At 40.6% G+C, this 26235-nt stretch overlaps 3 protein-coding genes across 3 annotated transcripts in view; 1 reads left to right on the top strand and 2 right to left on the bottom strand. All coding sequences in view use genetic code 11, as the record gives it.

Moving 5' to 3' along the window:
• Positions 1-1772: 1772 nt before the first annotated feature.
• Positions 1773-6117, bottom strand: EGR_03966 (soluble guanylate cyclase gcy; the record flags this gene model as incomplete). The annotated part of the gene is made up of 7 exons (XM_024493215.1): positions 1773-1918; positions 2300-2369; positions 2953-3357; positions 3431-3632; positions 3674-3801; positions 3857-4168; positions 5791-6117. 7 exons carry the CDS (start codon positions 6115-6117, stop codon positions 1773-1775), a joined length of 1590 nt encoding a protein of 529 aa, XP_024352314.1.
• Positions 6118-8911: 2794 nt separating this feature from the next.
• On the top strand, positions 8912-13085 carry EGR_03965 (hypothetical protein; the record flags this gene model as incomplete). Its single annotated transcript, XM_024493214.1, has 2 exons — positions 8912-9064; positions 12981-13085. 2 exons carry the CDS (start codon positions 8912-8914, stop codon positions 13083-13085), a joined length of 258 nt encoding a protein of 85 aa, XP_024352313.1.
• Positions 13086-14683: 1598 nt separating this feature from the next.
• The window catches only part of EGR_03964 (Phosphorylase b kinase regulatory subunit beta), a gene marked incomplete at both ends in the record, with an annotated part of 30004 nt that continues 18452 nt past the window's right edge, over positions 14684-26235 (bottom strand). The window contains 5 exons of the mRNA XM_024493213.1: positions 14684-14924; positions 15967-16199; positions 20233-20396; positions 21996-22288; positions 25353-25646. Coding sequence (XP_024352312.1) covers positions 14684-14924; positions 15967-16199; positions 20233-20396; positions 21996-22288; positions 25353-25646 — 1225 coding nt within the window. The remainder of the gene's footprint in view (positions 14925-15966; positions 16200-20232; positions 20397-21995; positions 22289-25352; positions 25647-26235) is intronic.

Here is a 26235-nt window from a genome sequence, read left to right as displayed (position 1 = left end):
CTCCGACTCAGTGAGCCGCTGGTTTGTAAGCTATTCCACTTCATCAATTTCTCAGTTGAAAATGCAATCATAGGTCAGACAACCTATGGAAAACTCTAAAAGCACCTTGGATAATCCCCAAACAGATCGGTTTCCTTTTAGTGGGTTGATGTAATTAACAATTAAAAGTGGCGCATTTCTTTGCTCTCTATTCGCCTATTTTCTCCCCTTCAACATACACTGGTTTATGCTTTTTGCAAAAACCAGAAAGTGGAAGCAATTTTACAAAAGAAAAGCCAGTTGACTTACTAAAACATAGGATAGGGATTGAAAATGAAATTGCACTAATGCTTCACAGTCGAACGATCAGTGAATAGTGCGATGTGGACCTTTTTACCACTCAAATGTTCTACTGCAGTTTACTCGTGGAGATCTGCAGGTTATACGCCTTAATCGCCATGTCTATCGTCTGTATTAACGGCGTCTGGTCACACTTTTACCATTTCTACTTGTGGTTCAGCAACAGTAGCTTCCAATTTTATCCCCGTGAAAGGAAAAGTTTTGGTTGGACTTGAAAGCATTCCGTATTGCAGCTATGCATAACGCTGTAGTGGCCTCTGAAGTTCCCGTGAATTGGTCTCCGCACTGAAGCAGGTCTCTGCTCAATTCACCTGCGTTACCAGTGGTTCCACTCTTCCATACGTTGATAATAAGACTTCTTCCCAAAATACCGAACAATTTTTGTTGGCGGGACTAATTTGCTAGGTTTTGAGCCTCACCTAAACTTGTTTTAGGACAGAGTTAGTTGGTGTGGGGTGGTATTGGCAGTGGTACTGCTTTTTTCACAGAGGCAACAAAAGCAACCGCCTACCGGGGAGTTGGCCACCGATTTTAAGAGGGTCGTTAACTGCCGAATTGGCTTTACGACAAGGTGCCGTAAAAAATCGTGCATTTGTGCCCGAATGAGTGGCCACCTATCCATGTGTCGGGCTGAAAGGAGAATATTTAAGTTGGCTGCATTGCGCTCCACTTAACCACGAAATTTCCATTTACACTGAATGTTCAACTTACCATTTTAATGTCGTGTTTATGAAGAAAATGGACTTATATTAACCGAGGCTTGACTTCATACTTCGATAATAGCTCAAAACAATCTGAGAAACATGGGTCACTGCAATTTTTTGGAGAATTGAAAGTGGTTGGTTTCATGACATCTCCTGTAATCATAACATCGGCTGAGGAATCCACAAGAGTTGCTTATAAAGTTTGTGGGTGAAAGAAAAGTAAGCCTGTTGCTTTTTTAGCAAGACTAATTATTACGTATTCTTTAAAAATTACATAGTTTTAAAATAGGGCTTCTATAAGTAAATATATCGATGTTCTTTCCCTGACATAATTGAAGAAATAATGCCTTTTCCCATAATAAAACGATGGAATATAGCTGATAGAGAATGGGGGTCACCGATCATTGAAACAATTGCTGGAGTGGAGATAGTTAAGCTAGTGCTAGTTTGAGAAATTATGGGGAGAACATCATCCATTATGAATGATTTAGCAAAAAAGTATTTGTGGTAAATACCTGCGTGTGCCCTTCGATCGCCGGAGTTTCAGCCGTTATCTTAACAACATGGCGTTCCGTTCACATCATTTCTGCTAGCAGTCACCAACTCCCCTGTACATGCATAATTCAGTCCTAACAGGACTCATATTTTACGAGGTTTATAGAGAGGAAGAGAGTTTCACCTAGGTAGTGGTGGTTTACAATCCATTTCAAATAAAAACAATTTTGATCTCTAAATATCACGCTTAGAATTTGCAGAAGAGGATAACTGCTGTGGATTGCCGCACCTGTGAAGACTCTTAACAGAGGTGGTGTTGAAGATACGACCACTTTTGGAATTCCCTCTAGTCTCGTGTTCTGCAGAGGGTCCATTGAGAACTGAAGCGATGCCGGAGTTGGACGATTCAAAAACACCTATTATGGAGCTCCTTCCACTTTTTACGTTGAGACTTATGAATTATGTGATCAAATGCCTCGTAACTTTTTTTTAAAAGTTGCGTGAAACCCATCCAGAAGGTTGGAGGGCACTGAACTGCAAATAAGGTGGTAAGAAGAAATAAATGTTCATTGTTAGTACATTGGACACAAAATGAGCGTCTTCAGGCAAATACTTCTACAAATGATGATTGATATAGGGAATGTACACACTGCGGAGCACCATTACCTCTTGATAGGATAAAGCTAGTGAAACCTCCCAACGCAACTTCAGATCAATGAAAGTTAGAATTGAAACTCCTTTTGTCTTAGTAAAAAACCCACCCACGACTTTTAGCTCTGAATTTGACGCGATTCCCAGTGCAGGTGGCCACAGAGCGCGCCAATCAAGAATCTACCGAGAAGAGGGAGACATGGAAAACATAACGTTGCGCATTCTCGTCGATTTCGTTCACCATGCGTCAATGCCACTCCTACAAACAGCCCACTTGTGCGTTCTAAACAAAGCCTCCTCCTAACTCACACTGTGACGCCGTCGTAGGGGTCTACGAGCGCTGCATAGGTAGCGCGAAGCATGTTTGTAGTCGAGAGACAACAAATAAAACACCCCTGCCTAACTTTATTACCCTCGAATTGACAAATAACCTCCCCGGTGGATGCAGAAATGTTCGCATTTCGTACAACCTTATGGAATACAAGTTGGAAAAGAATAATCACCCCTTTTTTAAAAGGCGGAGAGTGCTTTTAACAAATATTTCATGAGAACACACACCTTGTAAAAGGAGGATTGAAGGCGACAATTTCGGTTCGTGATCTGATTGGCCTTTCTACCATCTCTTTGCTAAGAGGGAAGTTCAAATACTCCGTACTATTTCATACCACTTATAAGAAAACTAAAAAACTTAAATAAGACTATTTAGAAGGCTAAAAATACACCATTTGATACAAAATAAGATGGATTTCGATTATCAATGAACATTTTCAACCGCTGTCAACGGATACGTCGAATCAAGGCCAAGTTTCTCCAAAGTCTGAGTGAAATAGGAAGGCAGGGAGGGCGATACAGCCGATAGGAAAAAGACCTTCTTTTTTGCATTTACAGGAAAAGATTTCCACGACAAAACCGGCCTGTCCTTTCGCGTGCTGATAATACGCCCCATAGGTGCTTTAGCTCGTCGTATAAAAACGTCCGCCTTTGGACCACATGGGAGAGGAGGAGGAATAAGGAGCTCGCTGCGATGAATGTGGGTCGGTAGGGTAGCACGTTGGAGGTTTCCTCCACCCAAAGCGCTCACAAGTTCCTTAGGAAGTGGAGCTCCAAGCCGAGCCATCGTGGGTGACAGAACCATCGGCACGCCCGAGGTAATTACCAATCGCGAAGCCTGAAATATAGTCGATATAATACTAACTACTTAAAATTTGAGTGCAGACGGTGCAGTATAGTCTCAAAACTACCTGGAGATCCTCGCCCACCACTTCACAGCCCTCATGGAGGAGATAGACCTCAGGCAGGCCGGCATAACAGCTATTGCATATGAGCTCAATCAGACATCCGAAGTGTTTACCTGAGCCACGGCAGAGGAGACGATGACCCACGTGTTTGTACACCAATTTGCCCCTTTTGTGCGCAACCCCGGTTATCTTGTCGTCGGTGGGTCTAAAGATCGCACATCTATTTTGAAAGAAATACAACCCCACCGATAGGCGACTGAAATTGAATCAGAGGCCTTGTGAACAGCCAGAGGGAATCGTTCATTTTCCACCCGCTCTCGCGATGGTCGACCCCAGGAGACCACGTAGAAGGTTTGATACATGGAACCCGGAAACTAAGGGGAAAAAATTAGCGATACGAGAGTAGAGGAGGGTCCATCATAGTCCTACACAGTTTCGGGCAGCGTTGGAGTAAAAGGCACGAGCGAAATCAGCGTAAGCGGTTGAAGTAGCAAGGAGAATGAGACCGGAGTAAGCGGCGGGCAGCGGTTCGACAATGAAGAGCTCCGACGGTGGTGTCCACGCCTCAGAGAAGCTGCGCAGCGCCTTCCCCACTACCAGCGCCGAGAGTGGTTTGTCGCTGTCGGCGCCGGGCACCGAAAGTGCAGCGAACGCCTCCGTCCCCTCCTCCGCTAATACAGATCGAAGGTGTGGTAAACACTCACGAAGACTCAGTGGAGCAGTTCGCGACTCTGTGGCACCCTATAAAATTAGGTATGACGAAGATATAAATAAACTAATTGCAAAGTATCATGCTACAACATTCGCGACCGTTGAATTTTTTTCGGAGGTAGAGATAGTTATGAGCAGCAACAGTGAAGTTCCGACTGTTTTTGTGGTTTTCCAAAGTTGATTTCGCCCCTATCGCTCCTTCTTTAGTAGCGGATATTTGATTCACCTGAAAAAAAATATCATCGTACACCACAACTACCTTTCAAATGAATAAGGGGCCAAGAATGCTCGATGTTAAGCGTCTTTTGCAGATATTCACTAAATTTGCCTTGGTAAAGGAAAGATGGATGCACAACAAACTTTAACAGAATATTTTACAAGAAAAAGAACAGAAACTGATAAATACAACTAACTCCTGAATTTAATAACTGGGTGTCCGTGGAATTAATTCAAGAAAAAGCGGTTAATTTGCCTTTGTGTAAGAAGAGAGAAATGAAGGTGATATCTAATCTGTGCGTCCTCAAAGCCAAATAAAAAGACTAAACGGAGGACAATTATTTGCTGATGTTTTAATTAAAAGGTATAAAACCTAAATTAATACTTAAAGTTATATCCTTGGCACTCTCAAGACGTACCCCTCATGGTAACCTCCAAAACTGAAATAACACTAATTCTTCAAAAGCAGTTTTTATAGCATTCCTTACGACTAATGTTTCAGGTAATTGCACCAAAGTACCCTCAGACACCATTCCAACATTTGATGCAAGACACTAATGAAAATGTCATTCACAAAGTGGCGAGAAAATGAATGTTTACCACTAATGATCGAGAGTCAAAGGTTAACAACTGGAACAAATCTGCATACGATTACCCGGAAATCTAACGACGCTTGGATGTGTAAGTAGCTGTATATACAATGAGGGCATGCAAGTGGAGATTTGAGCAGCTGTATGTCCATGGGGAGAGATAAGAGGATATATAATTACGAAGATAGATTGTTCAGACAAGTATGAAAAATCTGACCTAGTATTCAATCAAGCAATACAGTTTGATAAAAAGGGGTTCAAAAGCGCATAAAAAAGGGCCAAGCATAAGGATGGATGGGTTTCCGGGCAGGCAAGAGACAGTGAAAATAAGTAGACAAGTAGGCATGTATGCAGATACATAAGAAGCTATTCAAGCAATCGAAATGGCGAAAAATGGACAGACACAAATGGACCCCATAATGAGAATAGAAAAATAGAAAAGGGAGGTAAGTGCCGGGCAAATAGGAAAGTGAAGATCAAAAACCTGAGTGAATTAAAAAAGTGAAATTAATGGGTAGAAAAGCTACCAAGTACACAAGAGCCAGAAAAAAGGTTGGTAAGCCAACAAATAGGGAAATTGATAGGACGCTCGATAAATGGCTACAACCGCCAAATCCAATAGATAATAAGGGGTAATATATGTCGGAGAAGTAACGGATCAGCAGATAAGTGGATATGAAAGTGAGGTCCCGTAGGTAGGAATTCAGACTTTAATAAAGGAATAGGCAGCTAAGCTGATAGACGAACGGCCAGTTAGGTATATTTAGTTCGAAATGATGGCGATATACGATTGAGAGGAATATAGTTATTGGATTTTGGTAAAGGAGGCAAGAAAGAAGCACACACCGTGAAGTGGGATGAGGCAGAAAGAGCATGGCCCCACACGGATAAATTGGACGGTTTATCGATGAGGAGAAAGTGTCGACTAAAGGCGACCACGCGGGCAGCAATGAAGCGCGCAAGAGCCAGGGGATCCTGCGCTAGCTTGCCGCTGCGCACTCCCGCAGTGTACTCATCGGTGATGCTTGCCATCTTCGTCTCTGGTACTGCCTCGCGCACTGCCGTTGCCGCCCTTTCTTCGGTCGACAAGCGAGCCGCTAAAACGGTTCTACCCGTCACCAAGCCGATCTGGGATAACAAAGGTTCACCCACAGTGACCCGCAAGGCGTCCATTTGAACACATAAGTCTTAGTTTCAATGATCACGAGAACTGTCAATAAAGCATGAGTAGCGGCTATTTTAAAAAAGAAAATGCCTATGAAGTCATACTTCTGTGATGGGACAAATGAGCGACCGCATCGATGACTATGCCGAGCTTTTCAACTGACCGATTAGAGAACCTATACTGGTCGTAGATTCCCTAAAATCAAGTCAGCATTAAGTGGACATTATAGCAACGAGAGACAAAATCACACCATTCAAAATGCCACACACCTACCAAAAACACTTTAAATGCTACTGAAATGGTTAATATAAAAGACAATATCTCACAAAAGTCGCCCATATTACCAATTTTGCCGAATTAAATAAAAGAAAAAAATCGTTGAACTTTCCCATGAACCTAGAGTTAGGAATACTCTATTAAAACAGAATGCAGCCAGAGATTTTACTGATATGCAGGAAAAGGCTCGCATTATTAAGCACAATCCCAACAAGAACTGCAAACCGACCACTGCAACCCCGAAACATGGAGAGGCTGTGCGGACTCATAACCATGCCACTTGATCGAAAGGTATAAACAAACAGTCTAGGCGATACAATATTCGGTTTGCATTAGATGGGTAAAGTGGTTTTTAAGTGGTTTCATTGCAGTGAATTCTTTCAAGTAATTAAACATGACAAAATTTAAACTAACATATGATTAGTTATTTTAAGATCTCTTTAAGATTCCCAATGGTGCTCCTGAAGTCACGTTCACTCTTGCACTCAAAAATTCTGCCTTTCCAACAAGTTTTGGCTTCGCTTTAAGGATTAGCAATCTGTAACATTTGCATAGTTTCCTGCCATCAAACGGTACTTAAGAACTGTTTTTCATTAAAACCTTCTGCGTGAATTCATTGAATTCTGTACTTCATTCCATTTACCCTTTTTGAGTATATAATCAGTAAGAAGGGTAACGGACTACACGGTTTAGTTCAACTACAGATCTTTTTATCTACAGGTAACCAACAGCAAAGCCTGTTCCAGATTAGGTTCTTTGTGGGGCGCAGTGCCTGTGTAGCTCTCTGTAACTTTCCTTATGTCGTGGCAAACCAAAATGGAACGAAGGAAAATATGGGTCTAACATACAGTAGAGCTGAGAATCTATTGGCTTCGGCAGAAGAATTGCCGCAGAACAGAACTGCAACCCACGGAGACCGTAACATCTGCGTATTTCAGCGCGCATTTCAGCAATGAATCAAATAGGTCCACATGTAGATATTTTAATTGAAAATTCTAGTGACTGTTTACCAGAATACACTCGTTATAAGGCCTCTTTGCGTGTATGTATCAATACCCCTCAGTAATATCACTTGTGCCTTTGAATAAAAAAACCATGGCGTAAACGATCCGAAATTAAGCTAGATAACTTTCGACTAAAGTGTGGTTGATTCACAATGCAGGTGACACCGTTTCCGTTATTCAATCAAAACTACGTTAGAAGTACATTGGTTTACAATTTCATATGTCAGCATTCATTTTCGCTTATTATGATTACATTTCAGAGGAGGAAAGTTTAATACGAAACCAATGTGATTAGCAGATAAATTACTTATGTATAGTTATATTTTAGACCCTAAGTGACTATCAGATCGAATGCATTTAAGGGATGTACCTTTGATGAACACCATAGTGTTTTCTGCGTCGCTGTTTCACAGATCTATCTTTATCAAAAGCAAAAGGATTGTATATTATTTGACCTGTTCTGGATAGTGATACACCCATGATCGATATGGTTTCAGGATTTCTCACCTAGTATTGGCTAAGTATGGAAAATTCGTAAGCTTTTGTGATGAAAATGGGCCACTAACGGTAAAGTATTTCCAATTTTTTTATTTACGGAGTAAATTCTTTTTTAAAGACTAAGTTCATAAGTTTTAGGCGTAATTGCTTTTTGAGTGTCACTATTTGAGCAGCATTTCGTCAAACTCATCTTTGATCTGTTAATTTCCACTAGTGATTTTGGCCTCCTTCTTAGGGAGACAATCACTGAGACGCTGGAGACGCCAACCCACGGAGGTCATGCAATCCATCGGTCCGAAAGTGGACGAAAGTTCAGGTCGGAATCACTACTACGAATTTATTACCCATGAGAATCCGGCTTTAAAAATTCATTTGTTAAGAAATAAACGGGGCATGTAAGGAATAAAGAATTTGCCTAGGGAACTTTGCGAATTTTTTATGTTCAAATCAGAATTAGCTATACACGAGGCTAATATTGCGTACTAACAAATACTAAATCCACTTACGGGAGGAATTTCAATTCTCATTAAGGTGTAACCCACCAAAACTGAAATTCCCAATGTTTTAATTGGGATATTCCGGTATTTTTGCAGACTTAATTGACCTGAAATGGTAAGTTGATGTGTATCATCAAAGCAATTGATTAGCTTTTTAGGAAAAAACTTTAATGTGGAGATTAAGAAGATGTGTAGGGGAAAATCCCTGTTTTAATCGCTCATAACATCGTAAATCATATAGTTCTTACACAAATTCGAATTCTGAAACGTCTAGACATAAAAGAATGGGAAGAGTTTGCTTACGGCAGTGCAGCATGATCAGAGCCACACGTAGCCGGTATAAGGGTCTTTATTTAAACGACTGACCGTTCCATAATATTAGGTATTGGTAACATAGCTCCTCAACCACAGCTTCCAGCGCCACTTCAACGCCTGCACACCCGTCACCGGTTGGACCAATGATAGGCCGGCCCGTGGCTATTTATACTGACAGCATGTAGAGTGAAGGTATCGTACCTCACACCGAAATGCAAGCTCTCGTACTCACCCTCGGTCTCCTCGTTGCACAGCTCGCCACCACCACCGCGATGGCGATGGCAGTTCCTCCAGCTCTCCATCCCTCCGTCTCCGTCGAAGACCCAAATGCCGCACTTCCGATGATGGAGCCACTGGAAGCCATGGTAAGAGACGAGTATCGACAATCCATTCGTCTCCCCCTTACCCCTTTCTGTTGTCTTAATGACCGTTGGGCATGGTGAAAATACAGAAGGGCAACTTAGAGTGTAGGAGTAGTCCTATTTTTATCTAGTTAGAGTGAGTTCCAAATCAATATCGCCTAATATTTTTTCCAGAAAAGCTCTATTAGGTGGGTTTGTTTGCATTGTGGGTTTTCGTATCTTGATATGAAGATTATTAAAGGCAAGGCATCTCAATAAACACTTTCCGTGGACATCGAACCAGGTGAGACGCAGTTATTTACTTCTTTCCATCCAATATCATACCCCTTAGGCCTCGGGGACACGCATATTGGGGATTCGCTGGTCATGTTGAAGTACTGGTCAGTAAGAAGCAAATTTCGCTTCCCTTTGATCCAATCTTCCTATTTTTATCTACTGCATAATACTTTTGATCACCAAGCTTTAAAACAGTAAGATTAAACTATTTTATTATTACCTTGGTCAATAAACAATTCAACATCTAAAAGATTCTTCTGCGTTGGCCAATGGTTTTCCAGATTATATTTCTGACTTCATATTCTATAACTGAAGGTCTTAATCACTTTACGGAGCAAATTGAATGCAGCTTTAAGCCATCAGTATGATCATCAATTGTGGACACCAAATGGTATGGAAGGAAAGTTTCTGATGTGTCTATATGATTCTTAAGACTCCTAGATGCTACTCATGTAAGCTAGTAGCTTGTTTGATACTAGGAGGCAGTAACACAATTTAACGTGCGAGGTGCCTCTCCCTACTTTTTGCTTCATGGTTTTCTCAAAGCCATTTTTTCCATTTTTAAAACCTTGATAAAATACCAGCGGTAGGAATCAAAAACGCCCTATTTTTTATTCACCGTCTTTAAGGGGGACAAACATTGAGAAGAACTTCCGCAGTTGCAATTCATTCTTTCATTTCCTTTGCGTTCAAATGCACTGATTATTTTTCTCAACAACATAATTAGAAAGTGAAAGACGTCTTTTTTCTCTAATTTTCTTGCCTATCCTAGTGTCATTTTTCTTAGGATCATTATTTTACAAGCATTTCTAAATTTTGATTCCACTTTTGCAATCAGTAATCCCTGGGTACCAACTCAGCTAATAATTGCTTCACAGATCAGAATGTCAATTATTATCTCTTAATAACAAAACAAGGAAAACAGTTTTGCTCATTTAACAAGATGAGAGCTAAATTTTGGGGACATTGCAGTAATTAATGCAATTCCCAAAGCATCCAATGTGGTGGGCTTCTCCCCTTGCATTCTATTCCACCCGTCTATACCAAAATCGTCATTTACTTCCATATTTTTTTTATGTTAATTAACTTCTTGTCCCATATGTATTCATCCATTCATAATCGTCAAATACATTTCTTTTCAGTGCATTGCAAACTTCGATAGCACACAAATTAGCGGTCTTCAGGTTGCTGAGTCAAGTCCCTAACACCTTCTTCATTCATTCATACACTAGTTTTGCCGTAGCAGGGTTCTGCTTTTCATTTTTTTGGAGCCGGTTCAAATTAATAGTAGAAATTGAAAAGTTGTCGTTACAGAGAAAAGAAATTTACAAGTGTAACAAGTTCAATGACCCAAGTCACTGATCCTTTTTCAGCAGTTGAGGTAGACACAAGCAGAGAATAGGGGCGAGGAGCTTTTAGCTTTATATACAAAATGGCAGCATACTAGATGTTAAGGAGAAACAAGGAACACGAGCTGGCGTGTTGAAGATATGGCTTTAGATGGCTTAACATTGCACATGGATATGATCCTCCCAAGTCTTGCAGTAAGTTGTCCTACTTCGGTTGGTACGGGTCGAATACGCATATCGAAGTTGTTTTGTTTTTCTGCTAGGACCCATAAACCTTTTTAGTCGGTCTAACTAGGTTTTATATGGCTTATGATTAAATTTACTGACTACTTTTCGGTATTTAACTTTAATGTTCGGCTAGTCCACAAAAATTAGTGCTTATTTAATGTGGAGGGGAAACAAATTTTCGGCACATTCCCACTAAACTTGGTATTTTTGAACGTCCGCTACATCAAAGAGTGGGTAGCTGAACAAGCACGATTGCGAGGCAGCACATAAAAGACATACTTTGTTCTCATCCCATCCCCCGTGTTCCTACCTTTTTCAGTGCTTGTGGAATCCGGTTGTACCCGCGTTTTCGTAACTGACTGATTTGATATAAAAGGATACTCAATGGTGTTATCTGCATAAATGTGGTTGAACTTAAAACACCATTTACAGAGACCCGCTTCCCTGTGGGTTAAATCACAATAATGGCGGCCGATATGATCCTTCTACAAATGAAAAGCCAATTTAGAACATGAGGCATAACCTATTTTTTTACTCAAAGTGGTAATCTGGGGAATATTTTATTCTCCTGTTACCTCCAATGTGCAAAATGAGCGTTTCTCATGAGTGACCCCAAACATTCTGGGGAAATTAGGAGGGTAGAAGAAGGTATCCTCGAGCCAGATGCAAAACCGATTTTCGGTGTATCGAAGACCTCTCCTTTGCTGTGAAGAAGACCCTCCGACTAGCAATGATGTCAATCAAAACCGTTTTAAGTTGGTCCAAATTAAAGCAGGCACAGAACCTATTTACCATCAAGGGGTTTTCGGTCCCCAAATTTAAACAATTAAGGTGAAATTTGCAAGGGTTGCGCTTTAATTCGACTTACTTCAGGGATGATTTGAACACATTTTTATAACATGTGGAAACGTTAACACCACTTTACAACCAATATAATTACCACTTGAGGATCTTTTATACGCTGAAAGAAGACAAAGTAACTTTCTCACTAAAAATGCAATTTACCGCTGTTACTTCAAGCGAATCAAGTAGGTCGGTAGCCTTCATTTCCCTTTAAAGCATTTAAATATGAAGACTTCTAAATCCTGTACCAACAACTTCACCAAATTATTTGAGGCAAGTAAATCACTATTGTACTTCTGTGGAGCCCCAATCTTCCATGGCATTTTAATGCACCATATCCGGAGGGAGAAAGATTTGTCAGTAGCGTACAAAAGGGGCGGAAGGCCGTTGGCCCGGTTTTCCGGTTGTGTCATGGGAAGTGCAACTTGGGGAGACTGTAAAGAGCTCGCCCACATACAGTTAAACAGGACTCCAAATCACTCAGGTAGTTTCCTGCTTTGAATTGGGCACACAAAAACGTACAACCTTACCATTCCTACTTAAGTTTAACGCATGGTACGTTCATATTTTTTGGAAGTAGTTTCTTTGGAAAATGTTCTCTAAAATTATCACATTACATGGATGATGTATCCAATATTTAAAGCAACAAATTAGATCTTAGTTACGAATTCAACAATTATCACTCAACTTCAACCTGTTTCCCCAAATGTGTGCCTGCTTATAAATTTTAAATGAACCTATCTATTTTAAGGCTGTATATTAAATAATTAGTTTTCATATTAGAATTCATAAAATGTTTCATCGATAGAATCCCGAACGAGATTCTAATTCCAACACAGGAAAATACTCAAAATGAATTGTTTAAACTACTCAAAAGATTTTACATTTAAAAGTGGGAGGTATGGAATTTTATAAAGCTCAAGGGGGAATTAATAAGGCTTATCTTCTTAAGAGTTAGGCGATATTCTCAATATAGGGTGGCTTAAGAACCTGTAGCAAGATTCAGCGCAAACCCATTTCCCTGATGTCTGATTCCTCGGAAATCGACAAATTTTTGGAAGACCCTGACAAGTGGCCCAACCAGTGCTTGACTGATATTTAAATGATTTCATTACCCAAGAGCACAGGAAATAAAAGATTTTCGACCGCTCTAACGAGCTGAAGTATTTTAAAATCTTGACCTAAGACGGGATTGTGTTGTGGACTGCATTTCGCCCTCCCAGGACACGGAGTTATACTACCTTCGACAGCTGCAGGACATGCGGAATAGGATGAACGCTCACCGAACATCGAAGCGCTTCTTTTGCAACCCCTACGGCTGCATCTAGGCGAGGGGACGGGACTTCGGCCACAACAGCTGCTCCTCTTCTGTCTGCAATCTATTGACTTCTATTTTGTTTTTGGAAGGGAAGCATTATTCAAAATAAATGACATTTGAGAAATACTAACAACGGGCATCTTTGGGGATGATGAGTTGTGCTAAAAAAGAGCAACTCAACTGTAAATAATCGGGACTAGTATTGTGCAATAAACTCGCCCAAGTTGAAATTCCTCAGAGCTTGGTTTAAGGGCAAAAAGTTAACGTCTGGTATGACCTGCCTGTGAAGAAGTTAAGAATGGCAATGGACCAAAAAAGAGATGGCCTCGGCTTCACAGCGTTATAGGTAATCTTTATGGAAGGTACACCAAGGGATAAGAAATGAAAGGCAAAGTTCCCACTTCATTTGAATTTGCGAAGCATGATTAAAATGAAGATTGTGTTTTTCGAGTTATAGTTTTAGAAAGAAACGACGGCACCACTCTGTTTGGAGCATCAAGTTGTCCTCTAAAAGATGCTGTTTTTCAGGTACACAGTTGGGTAAACTATTGTTACGTAATTTTACATTAGTGGGAACCTAATTACCCACGCATTTTGATCAAAATTATGTGTGTCGAGCCATTGAAAGCTGTTCTTGCTTTCGTGACCGTCATTTCAACATCACTTTTACCTCCCTACTGCTTATCCTATTTCGTAGGTTACTACCCAAGTATGAGAAGAATGCGGAAGATGGGGTGAGGTGGTGTCTCCCTCCCACCTTAACCAAACTTCAAACTACATTGGTAAGTGTTGGAGTACGAGACCTTGGGACGTCATGCTAAAATAAGGGTATGACTTTCTTCCAATTGAGTGAGCAGTCCCGGTTGCTTTCAAAAGCGAATTTGGATTCCATCGAGTGGGTGAATTTCAGCTGCACTTGTTGCTTGGTATTTGGCAAGTGAAAACACACAAAGCGTAGTCTTGTGCAGATGGAGTGGTGCAGTTGTGGAATTCGTTCCAGGATAACCAATGATGCGTCCGGTTCCTTGACTTTGGGATATAAAAACACAAAAGCCATTCTTCACAATGACTCAATCAGGCAGCAAGTGGTTTAAAATGAGGAAAGCTTTCGTACGACAAATGAAAGAAGTGGAAAAAAACCTACCGAGCTTCTTATCGCCTTTTGATGCACGGCGTGTTAATGGACCCACCTATTTACCCCCTACGACCGTGCCCTCTCAGTTAGGCTAGGCATTAGCCATTTGGTCCATCACTCACGCCAGCAGGTCAATAGCAAAGACGGATTGCACAGGATCTAAAAAACACAATAGCTCACCTTCATTGCACCTCGAAGATTTAATTTTAATCGAAAACGCCCCCCCCCCCCAACTCCCCACTCTTTGCAGTGAGAAGTTCACGCCCATGACGTCAAAAATTATCCAGTGATACATTTGGTTCTACTGTTTGAGGCACAAATCAAACCAGAAATAAGTCAGCGATAAGTAGTGAATCAAATCGGATGTGAAAGAGAAAAAAGGATAAATATTGCGCAGAAATCCACGTCTCTAGATGGACTTTGGGCTAAGATGGCGGATCACATCGATGACAGGGAGGACAAAAGTGCCGTATTTAGGAAACACAGCAAGCTTCCTTGTTGACATCACTCAAGTTGATGGTTCCATGAAGGAGAAGGGCTATGGAAGCCTTAGCGAGGAAGGAAGTGGTACCCAAACGAATGTTGGCAGGTGTGGAAGCGAAACGGGTGTAGGCCTCCCAGTTGTCTGTCACCACTTCGTCCTCCGGCCAAGAGAGACGCCGTTTCGAATGTCGGGTAGGCGTTGCCAGTCTATTCTCATGACAATTCTCATTACTAAAATGGAAAGGGACAGACAATCGGGTCAGATATCTTTACTTTGCCGAGACAAAAGGTGGCCTTCAAGGAACAAATACAGCTATTAACAATCATAAAAATAATCATACCATATCTGCCTTACAAATTAGTCATTAAAATACTCATGCCAACTACAAATAAGGTTAGTTAAAATCCATATATTTTAGATCTGATGGGAATTATAGTATACATTTTACGAAAAATGAGTACATTTGCGATCATGAAAAGGTTTGATGGATGGGCGAATGGAAGACCGTGCGTCCCGCAGACGTGATAACCAAACTCATGCAAACTTTGAGGAATGGTAAAAATATAAAAAAATATATAATGGATATTTGAAGCATTGCAATTTATCTGCCATAGAAAGCGAATCAAACAATCGGGAAGTGCACCAAACAAAAAAGACAGGCAAAAATGGTAAGTTCGATTCTCCAAGTTGGAGTGGCGCAAATACAACGCATCGAAGTTTTGGACTCTGAGATTATGAAATAATTATTGCAAAAGCAACAGTCATTCCGCAAAATCCAGTGCACGCTTATATCCCCAGGTGCAAATTCAGATCGTTTGAATTAAGATGGGATTTACCGAAGCCTTCAATTCCTAAACTTAGTAACAATTCACCTATAGATGTTGTGAAGTCTTTTGAAGTGCAGTGACAAAAATAAGTGAGTGATTAATCTTTATGATTTGCTCAAACTCCCATCACAGACTCGATACCCAACTTCTTAAACAGAATCGAGAGCCGATGATAAAACCTAGAGAACATAGGAAATTTTAAAGGGTTTCTGCCAACAACATATATGCTTAAAACAGGTAATTAAGAAGCTTGCACAGAGAAAGGCAACAGGCATGAAAAAGAAACAGCGGTTTCAAAGGCTACCACGGATGTAATTCACTGAAATTCCGAGTTTCTGAACCCGGTAATAAGTTGCCGCAAAACTTTTGGCATAAGCATTGCTTAAGTGGAAGAAGGGGAGAGGATTGGAGAGACGCGAATCTAAGGGAGAGGCGTAAGACTCACAAGCTGATATGATTGATGATGGCAAAGTCCTTGATGGCGTTTTGAATGACTAAACGGAAATCGACCACTTCGGTGAAGGAGAGCTCCTGATTGCGCTCCAGAATGACTGCGATCACCATTACTGTTTCGACGAAGAGCGCGCGGTACGCGGGATCCTTGATGTCGCTCAGCATGCGCTCCACCTCGACCACCAAGTTCAGATCGTGTGGTGTCATGTCCGTGAGTGTGGGGTTCTGCCAACAGGGTGTATAAAAAATAGTCAGCGGTTGCAAGTTAAAAAAATTGCAGCAGCAAGTGAATTCAGCAGCAGGGCTTGCTAACACTGTCAGTTCAAGAAAAGTGGTTAATTCGAAGGTAAACAGGTGGCTACACGGGAAATCAACTAAGTATTCAATGACTCCTGATTTTACAATTTGATATAAAGCTAGAGGCGTCCAACAAAAAAATTTACATTATTTTTCGACGAGTTTTGCCGTATGGTCAATGGGCTATAGACATCTCGAGACATCGTCTACCGATGGTCTAAAAGCTACCAATTTACTCCACAATGTTAGTCGAACAATGACAAGACAAATAAACAGGCCTCGACTAACGCTACAATTCCAACAATTTTAACTCGTTTGGAGGGTTTTAGAGAGATTTGATTTTATTAGTTGTCTGGCTGAAACTCGCAAACAAAACCAATGAAGGCATTAAGGCAAAAAGGCGACAGCACTGATTTAAGTTTATCAACGGTGCAAGAAGATAACGATAGCTCCATTTGTCGCAGTGAGAATACGATCCCACACAAACGCAAAGTGATAAATGCCTCGTCAGAACATGAAAATGAATAATGAAACCTGCTTATTTCTACGGTTTAAGGTAAGGAATTGAATAAAACCATCTTTCAAGATTGACTATCAACCCCAAGAATTTGGCTAGAAAATTATCACAGGTCTGGATGCTGCAACAGAGATACAAGTAAAACAATAGATGCTAGTTTACTACCAAGCAATGTTCCCCCGACAACTAAACCCACCATTCTGGAAGAGATAAACAGTGAATAGACCTTTGAGCCCTGTTTTAGATGGCTCAAAAAGCTCATATGGATTCCGGTATAACTCAACACAAGGACTTATCACAACTTAGGGGAACTTGCGGCATGCAACGGTCCATCGGTTCAATCCCGTTTAATGTGCCCTCTACCGTTTTACTTTATTTTAAACCCTTATAACAAAAAGTGCCAGCAGAATCCGAAGTATGCAAATTGAGTTTGTCTACTTCACGAACTGAATCCAACCCCATCACACAACTGTGGCTGCAAATGCTTCTCCTAACGTCTACCATGTAGCATTTGAAGAAGGTGTGAGATGCGGTAGGAGAAAGTATTCCCAGGCAAAAATGGCCTAAAAGTATAATCAGATAATGAAGCGTCACGTTCAGAAATACCATACAGTCATCATAACAAAGATTTGCATTCCGCTACTGACACGTTAAAATAATCTGAAGTTAAAGTATCAATAAAAAACTTTCATTAATGCTTTACGTGAGTAATAAAACGATCGGTTTACGCCTACACCAATTAGAAAGGGAAAGCGGGGGAAGCATATACTAAAAGATGATACTAAAATGTCCAAACTATCAGTTTATCCTTTGATTCCTTTACATATAAAGATATGAATCATAGCTCGCTTGCCCCCTAACTTATGACAGAGCAAATGGGTTTTCATGTTGCTGTATTCAGCAAACATGTCATTAATTATACTAAAACAGTCCAATACCCACTAAACACGCTACATGTCTAAGCAACGTACTGCTTTAGTCCCACAAAACTACGCCCCCCTTGTGTATGTGGTGAACTACGGACTCAACTGTACCCTCACTGAAGGCGAGACAGTTACAGTCAACGTCTATCTGCCCTACAAATCTTCGGTATCGGCATCCCAAAGATATTCAAGAAAAAGCCTCACCTTTTTGCAAAACAGCCAAGACTAGCTAGTTAGAAGAAAGTTCCGTCTCACGCCCTACATCGCATACTGCAAAATTTACTCGTGAAAGGAATTTCAACCTCATTTTAGGATGGGAGGGAGAGGAAGTGAGAGGATGACTCCTTTTATCCTCATTTCCATTCTCCGTATACACCCGATGGTATTCCTCCAAATGATGACTATCGTCCCCTCCTCACACTAGAATCAGACACTTCCAAAATGGGATAAACAGTTGGGAAATAAAAATGAGATGGAATCGGAAGTAACCAGAACCAGGATGACGGCTTCTACAGACTAAACATTCCATAAAAATGAACTTTATGCTTAGCCTGTCGTGTTTGGAAAGGGGTATGAATTGTAATTGTGATTATGTAACCTGGCAACTTATTTTAAGAAGCTTTCTACAGCTAATTACCTTTTATTCTAAAAAAACATACCGGGTCAGATGTCTACCTTATTCGTCACCCGGATATGAATAAAACGAACACATGGAGTCGAAAATGCACAAAGATGTTTGCCCATGAATGAAAAAAGGATGTAAGCGACCACCATTGCTTCCTCCCCCCATCCACCATACTCCTTTTCCTGGCATGGCCTCTCCCCCCCCCCATCCTCTGCCTGTTCCCGCCTCAGCCGCTTTTTTAATTATTTCCGGACACGCCCTTTTCCGGCGAACGGAAAAGAGATTTTGGAAAACAGAGTTTACGTCTGCTGAACCAGAAACAAAATGATAATAATAAGTGCAAGTAATTTAGTAATTATTTGATATGATGAAAGTAGAATGTTGATTTGATTCTGACAGTGCTGTACTTATGACTAAGCGGACTGATACGGGAGGTTACTTTATTTTAATAAAAAAAATGACTAATCTGGTGGAAGGGATTAGTTTTGGTTTTAGCTAGAGACAATGGGAATTATTAAATAACTATGGGAGATGAGCCTCGAAGGAGATTTGTGAAATCACCACAGTAAATGTTCGTCAGGTACAACAACAACGAAGACATCAAACTACGAGGAGTAATTTAGAATTTTATTTAATAGAGGAGAATTGTTAATTAATAATGCCTGATCGAAGAGCTGAATGTACTTGGAAGATAGAGATAGCATTTTAAAAGGCACACCAGTCGGGTGCGCTGGGTTGTAATTTCGACACGAACGGATACTAGGCCGAGTACCATTTAGAGAATTATGAAAGTGTGACCTGGGTAACAAGGATCGGAAAAATATCGCAAAGTGCGCTTCTATTGAATGCAACAAAAACGGTGAGAATAAATAGAGCTGAAGAAGGAAAGATTTACTTAATACTACACGATCGAGCTACCACAGAGTGACAGCGACTTCAGAAAATAAGACATCGTTACTAAAAGTAGTTTAGTCAGATGATTCGACCACAGTTTTGATGCAGTAAATTAGAAAATCCGAGCATGTTATACTTTTAGCTACATTCCATTGACTTGCATTCGTTCGTGATCTTGGGGGAAAAGAGGTGCCACCAAAATAGAGAAAGAGTAACTTTAGCACAGAAGTCTTTTAACAGATTTTTGAAGACAATCCCTTTTGGTCTCTTACAAAATTTGACACAAAATGCTCAGCAGACAAACTCTACAAGACATTTTCGCCCATCAAGTTGCATGAAGTTTCTGTCCGTTATTCACCAAATTTTAGTTCATTGTAAAAGTATGGGTGAGTGACTCAAATTTGGTGTAATTTATGAACAATTTGCAAAGTGATGGGATGATTACATCACAAACGGGTTGAAACAGACAAGTTGGCTAAGGAAGAGCACGGAGTACATCAAATCTTCGTGAAAGACCCGGTACTTCTGACATGTTTAATATCAAAAATGAGTTTATTAAGCAGGAGACCAGAGCGGATGATAGCGAGTCAAAAAGTGGGGGTGATTACCTCCCGCTATTGTTGGTAGCGCAACAAAAAAGGCTCCTCGAAACAAATCACACGAATTAAAATAAGAGAGGCTAGAAAAAAGTCAAGCATCACAAGAGTCTCCTTTTATCCCGAAATTACGAAAGTCATTCGATTATCATCTCATGCTTTCGATCCAATTTAGATGGTAAAACTTCGCTTCGAAGAAATTAGGGGCGCACAGTGCTTGATTAACCACAGCAATGGATCACCCAGCTTAAAGTAGATCAAATCGAATATTCGGCATTAAAATACTTCATGATTGATCATTCTTTCCATCTTGCCTATGCTGCAAGTGGCCAATTCTTCCGTCCCTTGATTTATGACACTTTCAACGCTTCAGAAGTGCAGCAAATTACAAAAGGGGAATGCTAACCTGAGGCAGTAGGTTGGACGCTATGAGAACACCACAAGGTGCCCTTTCAAGAATGTGGTAGACCGATTCGTAGAAGGTGTTTGGTACACGTCCAAGACATCCATCTAACTGGCGTTGAAAAAGTACATCCTGGGGAGACTTCTCATCCGATGGCGCTGGCGACTCTAAAACAATCCATTTTATTGTTTAGAACTCCTCAGTACCATGCAAGGTTACAGTAGTGGTTACAAAGTAAATTTAAAAGGAACCGGAAATTTGGGTTCACAGAAGAAAAGAAAGCAAACTTTAAGGAGTGTCAAAAGCATTCACTGTCCCAAGCAGCCATTGGTTACATTCATACACCTATACTAGAGTTTAAGTGGTACCTAAAAAGCTTTGATGTAAGAATATTTGCCTGTACGATTAAACCATTCTAAAACACCCTCCTTTGCTTCGTCATCGGTGCTACCTTGGTGGTGGTCACGCTGACAAAGTTGATGGACGCCAACTTTTTAAAATGAAAAATGTTCTTACGTAGTTCTGGTGTGTTTACCGCCCCCACAGAAAGAACCGGCTCTTGTCCACTCTAAATTATAATGAGGCAAATGGAGTTTCACGTTGCTATATTCAGCAACAATCCACTATCAAATACGCACCCCACACTTCTAAGATGCGCGCCACTTTAATCCTGCAACCTAGCAAATTATTTTAAGATTTCCATATTTTCAATTTTGTTATTAAAAACACAAGTTTATTTGCCCACCTTAAAGTAACTAATGCCGAATCAAAACAAGCAGAAGTCCGACGACATCATAGTCGTCAAGTACCATGGTACCTAACTTACTGAATTCCATAACAAGAAAATACAAAGAAATTGGTTCAAGGTGCTATTTAATAGCCACTAACATAAAACTTATCGACGAAAAATGTTCCATTTTAAAAATTCCTTTCGCGAGACAACACATTACTAAAAACTTAACGGTGTCGAGTAGTTTTAGGATGAAAGACAAAAGAGACTGTCTGAATTAATGTCGAATCAAACGTGTCCGCTTGGGAGAAATCCCTAAGCCGTGTGTTGCCACTAAATTTAACTTGTCGAGTTAAAAAAGAAACATTACGTGAGCTAAAATATGAAGTGTTACTATGATAACGGGTCAAATTTGCCATCCATTATAAGGAACAGTTTATCCAGAGCTTACACAGCTCACCGCATTGTATACTAATCACAGTGACCCCTTTGGGAGGAGGAAGGTGGGCGCTGCTACATGTCCCTTACAATCTAAACCTCACTCCATGGGAGTTCAAACCAATTCAACTCCCATGAGTACCTGAGAGGATGGCATTTACAAAATGATGAAATAAAGCAGAACATCCTAGGATTTTCTGCAGTTCTGAAAGTCTCCCATGCCAAACTAACTTTACATTCAAATAAACGCTGATAGGCGTGTAAATGAAAAAAGTAAGGAAAGCTTTGATCTCTAGAAATTTGTCCCATTCTTCCTTTATAAGTCTAAGGTCTAAATTTAGCTTTAACAACTCGTAAATTCCCAAAATGATAAGAAACACAAAAAAACCCAAAGAGGTACGAGGATTTCCTCACTGCTGCATACAACTTTCGAGAATTCGAATTTAACAAGTCTGAAGGAATTCCATGACAAAAGTAGAAAGAAGGGACCTGAAGGTACCAACTAAAGGCATGTAAACTTACTTGAACGCAAGAGCGAGCAAGATGACAATAAGAACAAATGAATGGCATAAAAGTGAGTATAGGTGCGTGGGCTCACCTTCACGCAAGTGTGGGCTGTTACGTCGCCATGGGCAGTGGGAGTTGTGGCTATGCTCCATAGAGTCGGAACATAGAGTGCGATATAGGAGACTCTTCAGACTCGAGGGAGAAAGCGAATGTAGGCGGCAGGCGCCAAGACTACGCGCCTCCGTCAACGTTTCAGCGGTGTCCCCAAGGTGCCCCGCCTCTCCGATTCCATTACATTTGCCATTGCAATCGCCATCGCCGCACTTGGTTGCTGACCGTGCCTCTTCCGCTTCGAGTTGCAGCTTCATTGCCTCCAAGAGCCAGCTAAGAAGACAAATGAGGGAGGTGAAGTGCTGCTCTACGGTACAGAGTACCTCGCCAATAGGCAGCACTTTTTAGCTGTACGTTTATCTAGGCGGGTTCTGCGTAGATTTTGGTCATGTGGTACCCTTCAAGTCATTCCCATCAATAGCTCACATAACGTGCGATCAGAATTATTAAATGGGAGAACGTACAGACCCCGTGAGGTATTCCATAATCAATGTTTTCTTAGAAATGCCCGATAAAACAAACTTCCAAAGTAAATTGATGCTAAATCAGCAACACTTTGAGGAGTTTTGTTCTCTCAACCTTATAGTTCAAAAATGGACAACAAGGGCAGGACCTGAGCTTAGACAAAGGTGATGGATAAGGCTGAATTGAAGACGCATCAAACAGAGTTAGGCAGCCAATTCGATAATTGGATAAACGCTGGAAAAGCAATTGTCTCTATGTTCACGTTCTGACAGTGAATACATTGAACAGCTAAATGATGAAAAATGAGGTATCTGATGTCAATTAATGAGTAAAGAATGGAGAGATCCTCCTGAAATAAGGTAACGCTAAGTAAAGCAGATGTCGCTCTTAAAAACAGGGTTATTTAGCCTACAGTCAGGAGTCGGACACTGTACAGGGAGAACAAAGTCGCGTTTTCATGATGACCAAATACACTCCATGATCCCATAGTTTTTCGCCCTTCAGACGAGCAGTAAATAATGGTTAAGTTTAACATATTGATTGCATCGCCTCGAAAATGGGATCTGTACAACCTTCCCAATCAATGCGGCACGAACCTCTATCAGGGCGAAAGACCTCCAGCACCTTGACAATACAATCGACTATCCATTCTTCCATACAGGTAGATACAAAAGGAAGGAAGCAATTAACCTACCATCATAACAAGCCCCTCTGAACATCGATTTCCGTTGTTTTAATATAGGACAAGTATTGCCCGGCCAACACGATTAGCCACCATGAGCCACTACTACCAGCGCCATTCTTTTCAAACAGACTATTCTGAAAAGCAGATATCGGTACGTAGCTATAATGCCAAGTGCTTAAATGAGTGGGTGGGGGTATGAGAGGATAAAAAAGTAAAAGAAGTTAACAGGATTAATTTTAGTAAAGAATGCAATTGGTGGAGGTTTGAGGATTGTGACTATTCACTTCATGGTGTTTCCTGTTCTCGATAAGCCCTCATGGGGAAATTTGCAGCCAATTAGTGGATTCGTTGTAGACCATAATTTACAAAGCCTCATCATGGTGGCAGGTGATAAACCGGACCACTAGCTTTACAAATCTACGTGTAGAAAGAGTGAAAATCTTAAACGAGGCTCATCCTAAGGCATTCAGTGACCAAGCATTTCATATGGAATCCTATCTTCGATAAGCTAAATAAAGGACCGTCATGAATACTCATGTAAGTCCAAAGGACAAGTAGCCTCAACAATGACGGTATGCAAGACTTAAACAAATGCCATTCTACACTGGATATCTCAAAGTAAGACTCCACCCAGTTTTACAGTTCCCGAGAAACGGGTAAGAAGTGGCGACTTTTGAACGACATCAGAAAACTGACCACAGGAGCTCGAACGTACTAGTGGTAGAACCAAACTCGAACAACTTCTACTACTTCAGAAGGTGTATACTTTAGAACGAAGTCCTGATCAATTGAAGGACCCTAAAATTTACGTCAAAAGCATTCAACCTCATGTTAAATTTGATGGGATGTCAACTTAACTTAGAAATCACAAGAAAGTGATTCCTATGAAACAGAACTATTATTAAAAAACCTCCCATTAACTGTCAGCACGTGAAAAAGCGCAAGTTTAGAAGTGAAAAGTAATGTTAGAATGACGGAATGATTTTAACTGAGAAAGTAGGATTCTCATTCAGAGTACCGAAGTCAGCGAATGGCACCGACAACGCGAATCAAAACAAAGACTGGAAGAGCAGGATTTAAGCCAAATCGACCGCTCTTGGCGTGGCGCTTATCACATGAAACAAGAGTGAAGCTGATAAAAGGGAATTGAAGAAAAGTCATGAAGGAAAAGTAAACATGAAAAATCAACGATGTACTAAATAGGGAACTAGTCCTACGACAAGAGCAGTCCCAACAATTCTACCACCTTTATCATTGGCGATGAATAAGATGCCAAGACCTTTGGAACATCTCTGGCAGAAGGCTCTTTCTAATGAACTTGGGAAGAACCAAGAGTTTAAAAAATATAAGCAGTCTGAATGAAGTCATTGTGGTTTTACAGTTCAAACAAAAAGGTTTGAGACAAGCACTGACCACACTAAAAGGATGGAAAGTAATGTACTCAAATTGAACTATGAATCACGGAAATTAGGTAAAATCTTAAATGGAAGCGTCCAAAAAATTCTGGCTAGTTATCTGCAAGATAAGTTTCGGGAAAAAAGAAGTCACAAGAGATCAGGCATAAAATTAGAGAAGGACAAGAAATGGCAAAAGTTTAGTTGACAGTGACCAGTACAATGCATCTTCCTAAATTCAGCAGATGGTCGTACTTATTGCACCGAATGCTGATGTAATAAGGTCTGAAGAATCGAGAATTAGTTGTATAATTAACAATAGGTAAAGCTTGGAGAGGCCTAGTTCATAAAAATTCGAGAAAAAAACAACAGAACAAACAGGAAAAATTAACACCGTTGACAGCACTCAAATGACCAGTCAAACCTAGGTTCAGCCATGGCTAACGACTACAACGTAATTCCAGCAGAGTTGAATTAATCAACTTATTTACAGTGAAGCTCACACAAAAAAATGAAGAACAAAACCGAACAAATGAGGAGTCGGGGAATTTCTGTCGTAAAAATAATAAAATCAATACTTCTAAACCGGTTCGGTTGTGAAGGCATTTAAAAAGGTACTCTTCGAGGCCTTAACTCAAAGGGCACCAAGCTCAACTAGACGTGACCAAAAAACGTTAAAATCATAGAGACAAAATTCACTCCAAACAGTGATAAATGACTCTTGATTCACTGACATTTAGAAAGCAAATGACAATATGGGGAATGAGAGAAATAGAGAGGAAGTTGGACCCACCCTAGTCGAATTATAGCAATGTCCTTAAACAGCGATTTGTCCTTAATGAGTAGGGCGGATACATAGAGAATGAGTTCCTGCTGGAGAGAGACCAGGAGCGGGTTGACAGGAAAGACAGTGTTTTGAAGGAGGTCGCAGAGTTGGCGAGGATTCATAGGCTTGTTAAGGTTGACCTCGGGGCCTTGCACCGTGCCAATAGTCAGCTGCTTGCCGAACACAAGGATGGAAGAAGTCGATGGGGCCAGACTGTGGACGTAGTTGCCCAACAGTGCGGAGGTTAGACGAACCACCGTCCTGGGAAAGGGAGTAAAGTAAGTGATATTAATGATAATGAACATACTGCAAAGCATTTCCATAATAATCGAAAATCCAAAAAAAAACCTGAATTGGTTGATTATACCAAATGTGGCAACGCGATCATCAAGAAAAAGTGGTGCTATAATTAGGTACTAAATGGTCAATTCAAATTTGGAAGTTAAGCTCGATTCAAGCAAAAAAGTGCTGCATCGACTTCTCGGGTGGAATTTGGAGGGAATGCAAAAAATAGAATACTCGAGTGTTTCTTATCCTAGGGATTCCAAAGAAGTAGACCGGTTTAGTTGAATTGGAATTATTACCTATTTGTAAATATATTATGATAGGTTTCCAGCTGGCCGATTTGCGGTCTTATTTCAAACAATATCAAGCAAATAATTGGCAAATTAACTCCACAAGCATGTCTAGACAGAACGGTTACGTCTTCAGGAGAAATGTGAAAGCAGTCAGAGGCAAAATTATGGAGTCGGAATTTCAGTCAATTGTGAAACTTAGAAAAAAGGGATAAGAAATCACAAAATTTTGAGTTAAGCTGTGGTGAGGCTTCTATCAATTTATAAAATTTGAG

Source organism: Echinococcus granulosus (genome assembly GCF_000524195.1).
Source record: "Echinococcus granulosus chromosome Unknown EG_S00023, whole genome shotgun sequence".
Lineage (NCBI taxonomy): Eukaryota > Metazoa > Platyhelminthes > Cestoda > Cyclophyllidea > Taeniidae > Echinococcus > Echinococcus granulosus.
The sequence above is the reverse complement of the archived record's forward strand: the minus strand, read 5'-3'. Positions and strand labels throughout refer to the sequence as shown.